The sequence below is a fragment of the Diceros bicornis genome, chromosome 4 (genome assembly GCF_020826845.1).
Source record: "Diceros bicornis minor isolate mBicDic1 chromosome 4, mDicBic1.mat.cur, whole genome shotgun sequence".
In the NCBI taxonomy this organism is placed as follows: Eukaryota; Metazoa; Chordata; class Mammalia; order Perissodactyla; family Rhinocerotidae; genus Diceros; species Diceros bicornis.
Window position 1 is genome coordinate 57,044,961 of NC_080743.1, and position 16,494 is coordinate 57,061,454.

The 16,494-nt window shown below is 43.6% G+C and overlaps 3 protein-coding genes across 3 annotated transcripts; all 3 read right to left on the reverse strand.

The window, feature by feature from the left end:
- On the reverse strand, positions 1-216 carry LOC131402886 (small proline-rich protein 2E). The gene has a single exon (XM_058537372.1). The coding sequence runs from the start codon at positions 214-216 to the stop codon at positions 1-3; it is 216 nt and encodes a 71-aa protein (XP_058393355.1).
- A 6,873-nt stretch (positions 217-7,089) lies between these two features.
- On the reverse strand, positions 7,090-7,305 carry LOC131402897 (small proline-rich protein 2E-like). The gene has a single exon (XM_058537377.1). It carries the CDS (start codon positions 7,303-7,305, stop codon positions 7,090-7,092), a length of 216 nt encoding a protein of 71 aa, XP_058393360.1.
- A 6,873-nt stretch (positions 7,306-14,178) lies between these two features.
- On the reverse strand, positions 14,179-14,394 carry LOC131402904 (small proline-rich protein 2E-like). The gene has a single exon (XM_058537380.1). The coding sequence runs from the start codon at positions 14,392-14,394 to the stop codon at positions 14,179-14,181; it is 216 nt and encodes a 71-aa protein (XP_058393363.1).
- Positions 14,395-16,494: the final 2,100 nt, after the last annotated feature.

The following is a 16,494-nucleotide window of genomic DNA, read 5'->3' on the forward strand; positions in this document are numbered from 1 at the left end:
TCACTTGCTCTTGGGTGGGCACTTCTGCTGGCATGGTGGAGGGGGTTGCACAGGAGGGCATTTCTGCTGGCACTGCTGAGGTGGGCACGGCTCGGGGCACTTTGGGGGTGGGCACGGCTCGGGGCACTTTGGCGGTGGGCATGGCTCTGGGCACTTAGGTGGAAACACAGGAGGTGGCTGGCAGGGCTGCTTACACTGCTGCTGTTGATAAGACATCTTGCTGGAGTCTCAGTATCTGAAAGAAATTATAGACAGTGTTCACAAGAAGGGACTCGTATAGAGAGAGATTTCTCTTCTACTACAAGGATTATATAGTATGAAGAGACGCTCCCTCTCCACCTCCAAGATCATGCTGCCATCTCTGAACTCCCTTTTTAGCACTTTCCAGCGTCCCCCTTCCTCTTTAGCAATTTGCTTCACCAGTCCTGAGAAAACCATGTCTTTCCTCATATGATATTTTCCCAGAAAATATCTCTGCTTGAAAGAACCAAGTCACGTTATTTGTATGAAAATAACATCTTCAAGAAAGGTCGTCACAAGTTCTGAAATCCTGGGCAAGCTTACTGGCAATTGCTATCATCGTGATCTCCCCTGAGGGCCCAATAGGCTGACTTAGGTACCGAGCAAACGGCCGTCAGGAAGAAGGCAAGGGCCTTACACCTTCTGAGACACAAGCCTTCGAAATCTCAGCAGAAGGAAAGGGACACCAAAAAGATAGAGAAGAGAGAAAAATACTTTGGTCTTCCCTCTTCTTTATATCATACCTTCCCTGTTAATTTCTTTTCCATACAGGACATCAAACTATCTACCAGAAGACAAGTGAAAACAGGATACCATTGTGCCCCAAGTCTAAGTTTCTATCACCTAAGTAGCATCAAACCCACGGCCATGCCTTTGGAGCCACCAAACTTGCTGTCTCCAGACTAACTTCAACATTTGAGAGCACCAAACAACAGATGAACTCAAGAAATCAGACTTACCAGGTAGGTTCTCCAAAGTAGATCAGGACTTGAGTCCCAGGCGGATGGCAGTCGTGCAGCAGAGGACCTCTTTATAGGGCTGGACGCCCCACCCAGGGGGAAGTGGAGCTGCCTAAAATTGGCCTGTCCAATAATTTCCCAACCAAAATGCAAATGCGTCCATAACTGGCTCAACAGGGACACTGGAAACAGGAAATATGCTGCTCCCAGATCTCCTCCCTGGGTTAAGTGCTCATGAGTCACGGAGGTCCTACCTCACCTCTCAGTTTCAGTGAGTTAGGGCAGGCGGAGAATTTGGGGGATTCTCTAACTGGTGGTCAAAGGGTCTCTCTCTTGATTAGGGAAGATGACCCTTTCCTAACCTTCACCTTCCCTGAATCATCAACCGCCAGCCCTGTTCCACTTTAGCTGGCTGCCATTTTGCTGTACCCGCTGGCTTGAACAGAGCCTGGCTATCTGGTCACACCTTTCTCTTTAACCCAAGTCCTTCTTATAACGCATTTCCCTGGTTCTGTGGCTTGCAAATCTAGTCTCCTTCTTCTTCTAAAATGGGCTGAGATAAGGCTGCAGATCATCTCAATAGCCTTCCCATAATAATTCTTGGAAACATTCAGTAACGTTGACCTCCAGGGTCCCATTTTCAGCGCTTTGGTCCTTCACTTGGAGGACATAAAGCTGCTTCTGGTGGCCTTTATAAATCTGTACCAATCTGGAACATGGAGTTCACTAGGACCACAGCAGCACATATTGTAATTCGGAGGATCAGAGCGTTAAAATCTGAAATCTAGGGGAAAATATGAACTTAGGCTGATCTTATATGTTTGCTTTCTCCCGCTCTCTTTCCAAACACGCTTCAGGTCTTTAAAAGACACTAATTTTTAAACTGCATCTGTGTGTTCATTCTCTGTCTTTTTCTGAAGGTCCCCAGGCCCCTCAACTTGCCACATTATCCTCTCGCTCCCCAATGTATTCCTCTTTTATATTTTTCGTTTATTTTATTGAGGTCGTAACGGTATATAACATTCCGAAATGTCAGGAGTACATTATTATGTATCAATTTCTCTATAGACTACATCGTGCTCACCACCAATGGTCTCGTTTTTTTCCATCACCGTACAAATGTGCCCCTTTATCCCTTTCACCCAACATCCAACCCTCTTCCCCTCAGGGAACCACTAATCTGTTCTCTTCATCCACGTGTTTGTATATCTTCCACATATGAGTGAAATCATGCAGTGTTTGTCTTTCAATGTCTGGTTTATTTCCCTTAACAGCAGACCACCTGATGTCCATCTATGTTGTAGCAGGTGGGATGATTACGTCTGTTTTTAGGGCTGAGTAGTATTCCAGTGTATACATATATATTGCCCCATCTCCTTTCTCCACTCATCAGTTGAGGGACACTCGGGGTGCTTCAAAGTCTCTCTTCTCTGTCCCATTTGGTACATATCAGTCACTCAGGAGATGAGATCCATGCATTTAGTGATTAGTCCTTTCATATCTTTGTTAACTCATCCTGCAGTCAGCGGTGCTGACTAAATGCTGAGTAGTGGACATTAAAAGTGATGTTACTCGAGCCTCATTGCCTTGGCCATGTCATCAGGAAGCTTTTGAAGAATGTGGTTTTATAATTGGAAAAAGACAAAGCAGAAGAGAATGAGGAGGAAGAGGAAGAAGAGACACTCAACACCCCTGAAGCAGTCACCAGCTATGCTCCGGAAGAGTAAAGGTTCCCTCAATCAACCCAGCATCACATCCCCTCAGGTACACAGGTTAGGTCCCGAGAACCGTGATTGTTCCCGCCCGTGAGGAAGAGCTTTTGATCAAGATTGCCCTTCAGCCGTGACGTTGCAGGGCCAGAGCCATCCATTCAGCACCTTTAGGCCGGGTGTCTACAAACAGTGTCATCACTAAACGGCTCACGTGGACTATTTCAGGGGGGATAGAGAAGGGACTTTCCTCAGCAGGTCACTCACTACTCTCCACAGCCTCGCTCCCATCTAAGCACATATTCTGAGAGAACTGTCTGGTTTCTGTCATCCAAAGTTTGAGAATTAGCTGCTCAGATGGGATTGCAGTTTCAGGTAATCCAGTCTCGGTTGCATCTTGAAACTCTGCCGCTGAGGACATCCTTGTCATAAAAGGTGCTAATCATGAAAGTCTAGGAAGCAAAGTCATGGCAGCTCTAGTGCCCCAAACATGTAAGGCAGAAGTCACTTTGTAGGTGTCAGACGTCAACTTGAACACTCAGAGTTCCTCAAGATCAGCTACATGAACAGCTGCCACAACATGAACAACGGCATCTATCGACCAACATTCATCAAGATTCAACATCCGAGGCCTGAGACATAGAAGACAGGATACACAAACAAAGACAAACACCACGTGTCTGTCTGTCTGTCTATCTATCATCTGTCTAGCTAGCTAGCTAGCTATCTATCTATCTATCTATCTGTGTATCATCTGTCTACATATCTAAAGAGCTTCGCTTTATGCACATTACGAGTCAGATAGGCCCATGTTCAATTCAATATCTCCAGTCCATAAATTGCTAAGAGTTTTCCGTGATTCATTACTATGAGAAAAACTATAGGAAAGAAGAAAATTTTCCCCAACTCATAACACAAAGTTTTATCTCACATTTTACCACTATGTGTTATATGCCATTGAACAAAATAGCCCCTGCAAATCAAAATTCTACAACACAATAAGGAAGAAATAGACATAAAGAGCCAGGAATTATTTATTGTGAGATATTCCTGATATTCTTAGAGAAATGGTAACTGCAAGACCCCTTAAATTTCTACCTTCTGCTTTTATTTCTGCGTGTAAAGCTCACTCTCCCTTATCCTTCCTCAATACTAGCAAACAGAATTCAACGTCACGAAAAAGGGATCACACAGCATGCTCACGCCGGATTGATTCCTGGGATGCCAGGATGGTTCGTCAAGCACAAATCAACAACTGTGACACTTCACTTTACCAGAATGAAGAATAAAAATCATACGATCATCTCAATGGATGCAGAAAAAGCGTTTGACAAAATGCAACATCCTTTCCTGACAAGAACTCTCCACGAATTCCGTAGAGAAGGAATGTACCATAGCATAAAAAAGGCCGTATATGACAAGCCCACGGAAAACATCATGCTTAATCCTGAAATCTGAAAGCTTTTCCTCTAAGATCAGGAACAAGTCAGGGTTTTCCACTCTCCCTACTCTTCAATATCGTACTGAAAGATCTAGACACAACGATTAGGCAAGAAAAAGAAATCCAAGTTCGCCAAATTGGAAAGGAAGAAGGAAAATGGCCTCTGACTGCAGATGACATAATCCTTTATACATCTTAGGTAAATCTTCTATAAAACCCTGTAGACTCCACCGAGAACCTCTTAGAACTAATGAACAAATTAGAAAACTTACCAATTCAATATACAAACGCCAGTGGTGTTTCTGTACACTTAAAACAAACTTTCAAAAAGGGAACTAAAGAACAATGCCATTTACAATAGCATGGAAAACAAACCACTACCTACGGATAAACTTAACAACGGACGTGAACGACCTGGACACTGAACACGATTAGACAGGAGGAAGGAATCTGAGGAAGACACAAATAAATGGAAAGATATCCAGTGTTCAAAGATTGGAAGAATTAATATTGTTAAAATGTTCATACTACCCAAAGTGATTGAATGATTCAATACAATTCCGATAAATTCCACTGGCTTTGTCCACAGAAATAGAAAACAGAACCCCAAAATTTGTTTGGAACCACAAAAGATCTCAAATAGCCAAAGCAATCTTGAGGGAGGAGAACAAAGCTGGAGGTATCACACATCCTGATTTCAAACTATATTAGAAAGCTATAGTAACAAAAATCTATGGTACTGGCATCAAAACAGACACATAGACCACTGGAACACACGGGGAGGGCAGACATAAACCAAGCATATACAGTCAACTAATCCTTGACAAGGATGCCAAGAACATAGAACGGGGAAAGGATCATCTCTTCAATAAATGGTGTTGAGAAAACTGGACAGCCACATGCCAAAGAATACAACTGAATCCCTATCTTGCGCCACTCACGACAATTAACTCAAAATGGATTAAAGATTTCAATGTAAGACCTAAAATCATAAAACACCTAGAGGAAAATTTGAGAAAAGCTTCTTGACATCAGTCTTGGCAATGATTTTATAGACATGACACTAAAAGTACAACCCACGAAGGTAAAAATAAACAGGTGAGACTAGGTGAAACTAAAAATGTTATCCACACCAAAGGAAATCATCAAGAAAATGAAAAGACAACCAGCAGTGTATAAGGGTACCCTCTTCTCCACATCCTCTCCAACACTTCTTATTTCTTGTCTTGTCAATTATAGCCGTTCTGACAAGTGAGAGGTAAGATCTCCGTGTAGTTTTGATCTGCATTTCTCTAATAATTAGTGATGTTGAACATGTTTTCATGTGCCTGTTGGGCATCTGTATATATTCTTTGGGGAAATGTCTGTTCAGATCCTCTGTCCATTTGTCGATACGGTTGTTCACTTTTTCGTTGTTGAGTCGTATGAGTTCTTTATATTTTTAGAAATTAACACCTTGCCGGATATATGATTTGATTGGAGAATTTCGACAGAGGAAGATCCGCTTAATTTTAAAATGACTAAAGATACTAGGATTTGAGAGGAAGACTTTGTCGCTTTTTGAATAATGCTACATTTATCAGGGAGTGTGTGTGTGTGTGTGTGTGATCTCAAGTAACTCTTCTGTGTGTGGAAACTCAGGAAGACAGAAAGGATACATATAAAGAACGTATCCCTGTCTCCACAGCTTAGCTGACTGGTAGGCTCAGCACTTAGAAAACAAGCTACATATCAACAGTAGCTTCGCAATCTATACAAAGATGTACACCCCAATATTCTTCAAACATGGGGTCAGAACCTTGAGGTAAGGAATTACAGAGGTGAACATACAAGACGGGACCCTGAAATTTGGCGGGTGGTGGGAGTGAGAAGAGCAGGTGGTTCACATGGAGAGGAGGCAGCACTTTCCCTTGTAAAGACCCGTATTACTTGTCTTCCTTCTGTGCTCCCCATGGTTTCAGAACGCCTATGATTTTATGAAGAATACTCCACTACTCCCCGAAAAGCTCTTCATCTGCAACATCACATAAAAAATAGAGTACTTCAGAAAAAAAGAGAACAACAGAATATGAGAGAGTAATAAAGTTTCAGAATCTTCTTCTTTCCTACCCTGGTTATGTCTGAGCCCCTTTCCTGCTGCAGCAAACGTGGTCGTGGTGACGGTGAGGGTGACGATGAGGTTGTTGATGATGACGGAGACAAGGATGCTCTGATGCCTTACCGAGTGCTAATATGTGTCTGGCGTTGGGGCAACTAATTTACCGTTCAATTTCATGCCGAAGACACGCTGGGATTGTCAAAAGGACTTTACCCACTTTGTAGTAGAGAGATTGAAATCTTGAGGAGTTAGACAGTTTGTGACTAAATCAATCAAACAATAAATGAGGAAAACAAAATGGATTGGATACGACGTAGAAATAATGTTTGATATGGCCCCAAACCCAGATAACACTGATTGTGAGACGTGAGCTTTGGAACAAAGAAAAATAGCAAGAAACCCAAAAGGGTGATATGATCTTGCCAACAAGCAGATTTTCAAAGGAAGACAATATTGATCCCGTCACAGAAAATGTTGCACTTTATTCAGGAAATGGAAGAAAAGTAACAACTGCCCAGGTGATGCAAACCCCTGCCCAGGTGACAGACAGACACAGAAGACATCGAGAGAATCCTCAGCTGGCACCAGGAAGACAGCTGCTGTTCTTTCTTCTGAAGCTCTGGGATGCCGGCACAGCTGAGGACCACCCTTTCTCAGCTACCTCCCGGAGAGCAGCAGTGTAACAGCCTCAGGACGGAACCCTTTTGCTGTCAGGAATCACACAGGCGTTTTACAGGCTGAAGGAGGGAGAAGCCCCTTCTGTATCCAGGCAGGCTTTGAAGAGAAGGTGAAGGAGGAGCTGTGGAACGAGGTGAGCCAATTGTCCTTGTCTTTTCCTGATCCTGATGGATGCTGAAGCTGTCACTTGCTCTTGGGTGGGCACTTCTGCTGGCGTGGTGGAGGGGGTTGCACAGGAGGGCATTTCTGCTGGCACTGCTGAGGTGGGCACGGCTCGGGGCACTTTGGGGGTGGGCACGGCTCGGGGCACTTTGGCGGTGGGCATGGCTCTGGGCACTTAGGTGGAAACACAGGAGGTGGCTGGCAGGGCTGCTTACACTGCTGCTGTTGATAAGACATCTTGCTGGAGTCTCAGTATCTGAAAGAAATTATAGACAGTGTTCACAAGAAGGGACTCGTATAGAGAGAGATTTCTCTTCTACTACAAGGATTATATAGTATGAAGAGACGCTCCCTCTCCACCTCCAAGATCATGCTGCCATCTCTGAACTCCCTTTTTAGCACTTTCCAGCGTCCCCCTTCCTCTTTAGCAATTTGCTTCACCAGTCCTGAGAAAACCATGTCTTTCCTCATATGATATTTTCCCAGAAAATATCTCTGCTTGAAAGAACCAAGTCACGTTATTTGTATGAAAATAACATCTTCAAGAAAGGTCGTCACAAGTTCTGAAATCCTGGGCAAGCTTACTGGCAATTGCTATCATCGTGATCTCCCCTGAGGGCCCAATAGGCTGACTTAGGTACCGAGCAAACGGCCGTCAGGAAGAAGGCAAGGGCCTTACACCTTCTGAGACACAAGCCTTCGAAATCTCAGCAGAAGGAAAGGGACACCAAAAAGATAGAGAAGAGAGAAAAATACTTTGGTCTTCCCTCTTCTTTATATCATACCTTCCCTGTTAATTTCTTTTCCATACAGGACATCAAACTATCTACCAAAAGACAAGTGAAAACAGGATACCATTGTGCCCCAAGTCTAAGTTTCTATCACCTAAGTAGCATCAAACCCACGGCCATGCCTTTGGAGCCACCAAACTTGCTGTCTCCAGACTAACTTCAACATTTGAGAGCACCAAACAACAGATGAACTCAAGAAATCAGACTTACCAGGTAGCTTCTCCAAAGTAGATCAGGACTTGAGTCCCAGGCGGATGGCAGTCGTGCAGCAGAGGACCTCTTTATAGGGCTGGACGCCCCACCCAGGGGGAAGTGGAGCTGCCTAAAATTGGCCTGTCCAATAATTTCCCAACCAAAATGCAAATGCGTCCATAACTGGCTCAACAGGGACACTGGAAACAGGAAATATGCTGCTCCCAGATCTCCTCCCTGGGTTAAGTGCTCATGAGTCACGGAGGTCCTACCTCACCTCTCAGTTTCAGTGAGTTAGGGCAGGCGGAGAATTTGGGGGATTCTCTAACTGGTGGTCAAAGGGTCTCTCTCTTGATTAGGGAAGATGACCCTTTCCTAACCTTCACCTTCCCTGAATCATCAACCGCCAGCCCTGTTCCACTTTAGCTGGCTGCCATTTTGCTGTACCCGCTGGCTTGAACAGAGCCTGGCTATCTGGTCACACCTTTCTCTTTAACCCAAGTCCTTCTTATAACGCATTTCCCTGGTTCTGTGGCTTGCAAATCTAGTCTCCTTCTTCTTCTAAAATGGGCTGAGATAAGGCTGCAGATCATCTCAATAGCCTTCCCATAATAATTCTTGGAAACATTCAGTAACGTTGACCTCCAGGGTCCCATTTTCAGCGCTTTGGTCCTTCACTTGGAGGACATAAAGCTGCTTCTGGTGGCCTTTATAAATCTGTACCAATCTGGAACATGGAGTTCACTAGGACCACAGCAGCACATATTGTAATTCGGAGGATCAGAGCGTTAAAATCTGAAATCTAGGGGAAAATATGAACTTAGGCTGATCTTATATGTTTGCTTTCTCCCGCTCTCTTTCCAAACACGCTTCAGGTCTTTAAAAGACACTAATTTTTAAACTGCATCTGTGTGTTCATTCTCTGTCTTTTTCTGAAGGTCCCCAGGCCCCTCAACTTGCCACATTATCCTCTCGCTCCCCAATGTATTCCTCTTTTATATTTTTCGTTTATTTTATTGAGGTCGTAACGGTATATAACATTCCGAAATGTCAGGAGTACATTATTATGTATCAATTTCTCTATAGACTACATCGTGCTCACCACCAATGGTCTCGTTTTTTTCCATCACCGTACAAATGTGCCCCTTTATCCCTTTCACCCAACATCCAACCCTCTTCCCCTCAGGGAACCACTAATCTGTTCTCTTCATCCACGTGTTTGTATATCTTCCACATATGAGTGAAATCATGCAGTGTTTGTCTTTCAATGTCTGGTTTATTTCCCTTAACAGCAGACCACCTGATGTCCATCTATGTTGTAGCAGGTGGGATGATTACGTCTGTTTTTAGGGCTGAGTAGTATTCCAGTGTATACATATATATTGCCCCATCTCCTTTCTCCACTCATCAGTTGAGGGACACTCGGGGTGCTTCAAAGTCTCTCTTCTCTGTCCCATTTGGTACATATCAGTCACTCAGGAGATGAGATCCATGCATTTAGTGATTAGTCCTTTCATATCTTTGTTAACTCATCCTGCAGTCAGCGGTGCTGACTAAATGCTGAGTAGTGGACATTAAAAGTGATGTTACTCGAGCCTCATTGCCTTGGCCAGGTCATCAGGAAGCTTTTGAAGAATGTGGTTTTATAATTGGAAAAAGACAAAGCAGAAGAGAATGAGGAGGAAGAGGAAGAAGAGACACTCAACACCCCTGAAGCAGTCACCAGCTATGCTCCGGAAGAGTAAAGGTTCCCTCAATCAACCCAGCATCACATCCCCTCAGGTACACAGGTTAGGTCCCGAGAACCGTGATTGTTCCCGCCCGTGAGGAAGAGCTTTTGATCAAGATTGCCCTTCAGCCGTGACGTTGCAGGGCCAGAGCCATCCATTCAGCACCTTTAGGCCGGGTGTCTACAAACAGTGTCATCACTAAACGGCTCACGTGGACTATTTCAGGGGGGATAGAGAAGGGACTTTCCTCAGCAGGTCACTCACTACTCTCCACAGCCTCGCTCCCATCTAAGCACATATTCTGAGAGAACTGTCTGGTTTCTGTCATCCAAAGTTTGAGAATTAGCTGCTCAGATGGGATTGCAGTTTCAGGTAATCCAGTCTCGGTTGCATCTTGAAACTCTGCCGCTGAGGACATCCTTGTCATAAAAGGTGCTAATCATGAAAGTCTAGGAAGCAAAGTCATGGCAGCTCTAGTGCCCCAAACATGTAAGGCAGAAGTCACTTTGTAGGTGTCAGACGTCAACTTGAACACTCAGAGTTCCTCAAGATCAGCTACATGAACAGCTGCCACAACATGAACAACGGCATCTATCGACCAACATTCATCAAGATTCAACATCCGAGGCCTGAGACATAGAAGACAGGATACACAAACAAAGACAAACACCACGTGTCTGTCTGTCTGTCTATCTATCATCTGTCTAGCTAGCTAGCTAGCTAGCTATCTATCTATCTATCTGTGTATCATCTGTCTACATATCTAAAGAGCTTCGCTTTATGCACATTACGAGTCAGATAGGCCCATGTTCAATTCAATATCTCCAGTCCATAAATTGCTAAGAGTTTTCCGTGATTCATTACTATGAGAAAAACTATAGGAAAGAAGAAAATTTTCCCCAACTCATAACACAAAGTTTTATCTCACATTTTACCACTATGTGTTATATGCCATTGAACAAAATAGCCCCTGCAAATCAAAATCCTACAACACAATAAGGAAGAAATAGACATAAAGAGCCAGGAATTATTTATTGTGAGATATTCCTGATATTCTTAGAGAAATGGTAACTGCAAGACCCCTTAAATTTCTACCTTCTGCTTTTATTTCTGCGTGTAAAGCTCACTCTCCCTTATCCTTCCTCAATACTAGCAAACAGAATTCAACGTCACGAAAAAGGGATCACACAGCATGCTCACGCCGGATTGATTCCTGGGATGCCAGGATGGTTCGTCAAGCACAAATCAACAACTGTGACACTTCACTTTACCAGAATGAAGAATAAAAATCATACGATCATCTCAATGGATGCAGAAAAAGCGTTTGACAAAATGCAACATCCTTTCCTGACAAGAACTCTCCACGAATTCCGTAGAGAAGGAATGTACCATAGCATAAAAAAGGCCGTATATGACAAGCCCACGGAAAACATCATGCTTAATCCTGAAATCTGAAAGCTTTTCCTCTAAGATCAGGAACAAGTCAGGGTTTTCCACTCTCCCTACTCTTCAATATCGTACTGAAAGATCTAGACACAACGATTAGGCAAGAAAAAGAAATCCAAGTTCGCCAAATTGGAAAGGAAGAAGGAAAATGGCCTCTGACTGCAGATGACATAATCCTTTATACATCTTAGGTAAATCTTCTATAAAACCCTGTAGACTCCACCGAGAACCTCTTAGAACTAATGAACAAATTAGAAAACTTACCAATTCAATATACAAACGCCAGTGGTGTTTCTGTACACTTAAAACAAACTTTCAAAAAGGGAACTAAAGAACAATGCCATTTACAATAGCATGGAAAACAAACCACTACCTACGGATAAACTTAACAACGGACGTGAACGACCTGGACACTGAACACGATTAGACAGGAGGAAGGAATCTGAGGAAGACACAAATAAATGGAAAGATATCCAGTGTTCAAAGATTGGAAGAATTAATATTGTTAAAATGTTCATACTACCCAAAGTGATTGAATGATTCAATACAATTCCGATAAATTCCACTGGCTTTGTCCACAGAAATAGAAAACAGAACCCCAAAATTTGTTTGGAACCACAAAAGATCTCAAATAGCCAAAGCAATCTTGAGGGAGGAGAACAAAGCTGGAGGTATCACACATCCTGATTTCAAACTATATTAGAAAGCTATAGTAACAAAAATCTATGGTACTGGCATCAAAACAGACACATAGACCACTGGAACACACGGGGAGGGCAGACATAAACCAAGCATATACAGTCAACTAATCCTTGACAAGGATGCCAAGAACATAGAACGGGGAAAGGATCATCTCTTCAATAAATGGTGTTGAGAAAACTGGACAGCCACATGCCAAAGAATACAACTGAATCCCTATCTTGCGCCACTCACGACAATTAACTCAAAATGGATTAAAGATTTCAATGTAAGACCTAAAATCATAAAACACCTAGAGGAAAATTTGAGAAAAGCTTCTTGACATCAGTCTTGGCAATGATTTTATAGACATGACACTAAAAGTACAACCCACGAAGGTAAAAATAAACAGGTGAGACTAGGTGAAACTAAAAATGTTATCCACACCAAAGGAAATCATCAAGAAAATGAAAAGACAACCAGCAGTGTATAAGGGTACCCTCTTCTCCACATCCTCTCCAACACTTCTTATTTCTTGTCTTGTCAATTATAGCCGTTCTGACAAGTGAGAGGTAAGATCTCCGTGTAGTTTTGATCTGCATTTCTCTAATAATTAGTGATGTTGAACATGTTTTCATGTGCCTGTTGGGCATCTGTATATATTCTTTGGGGAAATGTCTGTTCAGATCCTCTGTCCATTTGTCGATACGGTTGTTCACTTTTTCGTTGTTGAGTCGTATGAGTTCTTTATATTTTTAGAAATTAACACCTTGCCGGATATATGATTTGATTGGAGAATTTCGACAGAGGAAGATCCGCTTAATTTTAAAATGACTAAAGATACTAGGATTTGAGAGGAAGACTTTGTCGCTTTTTGAATAATGCTACATTTATCAGGGAGTGTGTGTGTGTGTGTGTGTGATCTCAAGTAACTCTTCTGTGTGTGGAAACTCAGGAAGACAGAAAGGATACATATAAAGAACGTATCCCTGTCTCCACAGCTTAGCTGACTGGTAGGCTCAGCACTTAGAAAACAAGCTACATATCAACAGTAGCTTCGCAATCTATACAAAGATGTACACCCCAATATTCTTCAAACATGGGGTCAGAACCTTGAGGTAAGGAATTACAGAGGTGAACATACAAGACGGGACCCTGAAATTTGGCGGGTGGTGGGAGTGAGAAGAGCAGGTGGTTCACATGGAGAGGAGGCAGCACTTTCCCTTGTAAAGACCCGTATTACTTGTCTTCCTTCTGTGCTCCCCATGGTTTCAGAACGCCTATGATTTTATGAAGAATACTCCACTACTCCCCGAAAAGCTCTTCATCTGCAACATCACATAAAAAATAGAGTACTTCAGAAAAAAAGAGAACAACAGAATATGAGAGAGTAATAAAGTTTCAGAATCTTCTTCTTTCCTACCCTGGTTATGTCTGAGCCCCTTTCCTGCTGCAGCAAACGTGGTCGTGGTGACGGTGAGGGTGACGATGAGGTTGTTGATGATGACGGAGACAAGGATGCTCTGATGCCTTACCGAGTGCTAATATGTGTCTGGCGTTGGGGCAACTAATTTACCGTTCAATTTCATGCCGAAGACACGCTGGGATTGTCAAAAGGACTTTACCCACTTTGTAGTAGAGAGATTGAAATCTTGAGGAGTTAGACAGTTTGTGACTAAATCAATCAAACAATAAATGAGGAAAACAAAATGGATTGGATACGACGTAGAAATAATGTTTGATATGGCCCCAAACCCAGATAACACTGATTGTGAGACGTGAGCTTTGGAACAAAGAAAAATAGCAAGAAACCCAAAAGGGTGATATGATCTTGCCAACAAGCAGATTTTCAAAGGAAGACAATATTGATCCCGTCACAGAAAATGTTGCACTTTATTCAGGAAATGGAAGAAAAGTAACAACTGCCCAGGTGATGCAAACCCCTGCCCAGGTGACAGACAGACACAGAAGACATCGAGAGAATCCTCAGCTGGCACCAGGAAGACAGCTGCTGTTCTTTCTTCTGAAGCTCTGGGATGCCGGCACAGCTGAGGACCACCCTTTCTCAGCTACCTCCCGGAGAGCAGCAGTGTAACAGCCTCAGGACGGAACCCTTTTGCTGTCAGGAATCACACAGGCGTTTTACAGGCTGAAGGAGGGAGAAGCCCCTTCTGTATCCAGGCAGGCTTTGAAGAGAAGGTGAAGGAGGAGCTGTGGAACGAGGTGAGCCAATTGTCCTTGTCTTTTCCTGATCCTGATGGATGCTGAAGCTGTCACTTGCTCTTGGGTGGGCACTTCTGCTGGCGTGGTGGAGGGGGTTGCACAGGAGGGCATTTCTGCTGGCACTGCTGAGGTGGGCACGGCTCGGGGCACTTTGGGGGTGGGCACGGCTCGGGGCACTTTGGCGGTGGGCATGGCTCTGGGCACTTAGGTGGAAACACAGGAGGTGGCTGGCAGGGCTGCTTACACTGCTGCTGTTGATAAGACATCTTGCTGGAGTCTCAGTATCTGAAAGAAATTATAGACAGTGTTCACAAGAAGGGACTCGTATAGAGAGAGATTTCTCTTCTACTACAAGGATTATATAGTATGAAGAGACGCTCCCTCTCCACCTCCAAGATCATGCTGCCATCTCTGAACTCCCTTTTTAGCACTTTCCAGCGTCCCCCTTCCTCTTTAGCAATTTGCTTCACCAGTCCTGAGAAAACCATGTCTTTCCTCATATGATATTTTCCCAGAAAATATCTCTGCTTGAAAGAACCAAGTCACGTTATTTGTATGAAAATAACATCTTCAAGAAAGGTCGTCACAAGTTCTGAAATCCTGGGCAAGCTTACTGGCAATTGCTATCATCGTGATCTCCCCTGAGGGCCCAATAGGCTGACTTAGGTACCGAGCAAACGGCCGTCAGGAAGAAGGCAAGGGCCTTACACCTTCTGAGACACAAGCCTTCGAAATCTCAGCAGAAGGAAAGGGACACCAAAAAGATAGAGAAGAGAGAAAAATACTTTGGTCTTCCCTCTTCTTTATATCATACCTTCCCTGTTAATTTCTTTTCCATACAGGACATCAAACTATCTACCAAAAGACAAGTGAAAACAGGATACCATTGTGCCCCAAGTCTAAGTTTCTATCACCTAAGTAGCATCAAACCCACGGCCATGCCTTTGGAGCCACCAAACTTGCTGTCTCCAGACTAACTTCAACATTTGAGAGCACCAAACAACAGATGAACTCAAGAAATCAGACTTACCAGGTAGCTTCTCCAAAGTAGATCAGGACTTGAGTCCCAGGCGGATGGCAGTCGTGCAGCAGAGGACCTCTTTATAGGGCTGGACGCCCCACCCAGGGGGAAGTGGAGCTGCCTAAAATTGGCCTGTCCAATAATTTCCCAACCAAAATGCAAATGCGTCCATAACTGGCTCAACAGGGACACTGGAAACAGGAAATATGCTGCTCCCAGATCTCCTCCCTGGGTTAAGTGCTCATGAGTCACGGAGGTCCTACCTCACCTCTCAGTTTCAGTGAGTTAGGGCAGGCGGAGAATTTGGGGGATTCTCTAACTGGTGGTCAAAGGGTCTCTCTCTTGATTAGGGAAGATGACCCTTTCCTAACCTTCACCTTCCCTGAATCATCAACCGCCAGCCCTGTTCCACTTTAGCTGGCTGCCATTTTGCTGTACCCGCTGGCTTGAACAGAGCCTGGCTATCTGGTCACACCTTTCTCTTTAACCCAAGTCCTTCTTATAACGCATTTCCCTGGTTCTGTGGCTTGCAAATCTAGTCTCCTTCTTCTTCTAAAATGGGCTGAGATAAGGCTGCAGATCATCTCAATAGCCTTCCCATAATAATTCTTGGAAACATTCAGTAACGTTGACCTCCAGGGTCCCATTTTCAGCGCTTTGGTCCTTCACTTGGAGGACATAAAGCTGCTTCTGGTGGCCTTTATAAATCTGTACCAATCTGGAACATGGAGTTCACTAGGACCACAGCAGCACATATTGTAATTCGGAGGATCAGAGCGTTAAAATCTGAAATCTAGGGGAAAATATGAACTTAGGCTGATCTTATATGTTTGCTTTCTCCCGCTCTCTTTCCAAACACGCTTCAGGTCTTTAAAAGACACTAATTTTTAAACTGCATCTGTGTGTTCATTCTCTGTCTTTTTCTGAAGGTCCCCAGGCCCCTCAACTTGCCACATTATCCTCTCGCTCCCCAATGTATTCCTCTTTTATATTTTTCGTTTATTTTATTGAGGTCGTAACGGTATATAACATTCCGAAATGTCAGGAGTACATTATTATGTATCAATTTCTCTATAGACTACATCGTGCTCACCACCAATGGTCTCGTTTTTTTTCCATCACCGTACAAATGTGCCCCTTTATCCCTTTCACCCAACATCCAACCCTCTTCCCCTCAGGGAACCACTAATCTGTTCTCTTCATCCACGTGTTTGTATATCTTCCACATATGAGTGAAATCATGCAGTGTTTGTCTTTCAATGTCTGGTTTATTTCCCTTAACAGCAGACCACCTGATGTCCATCTATGTTGTAGCAGGTGGGATGATTACGTCTGTTTTTAGGGC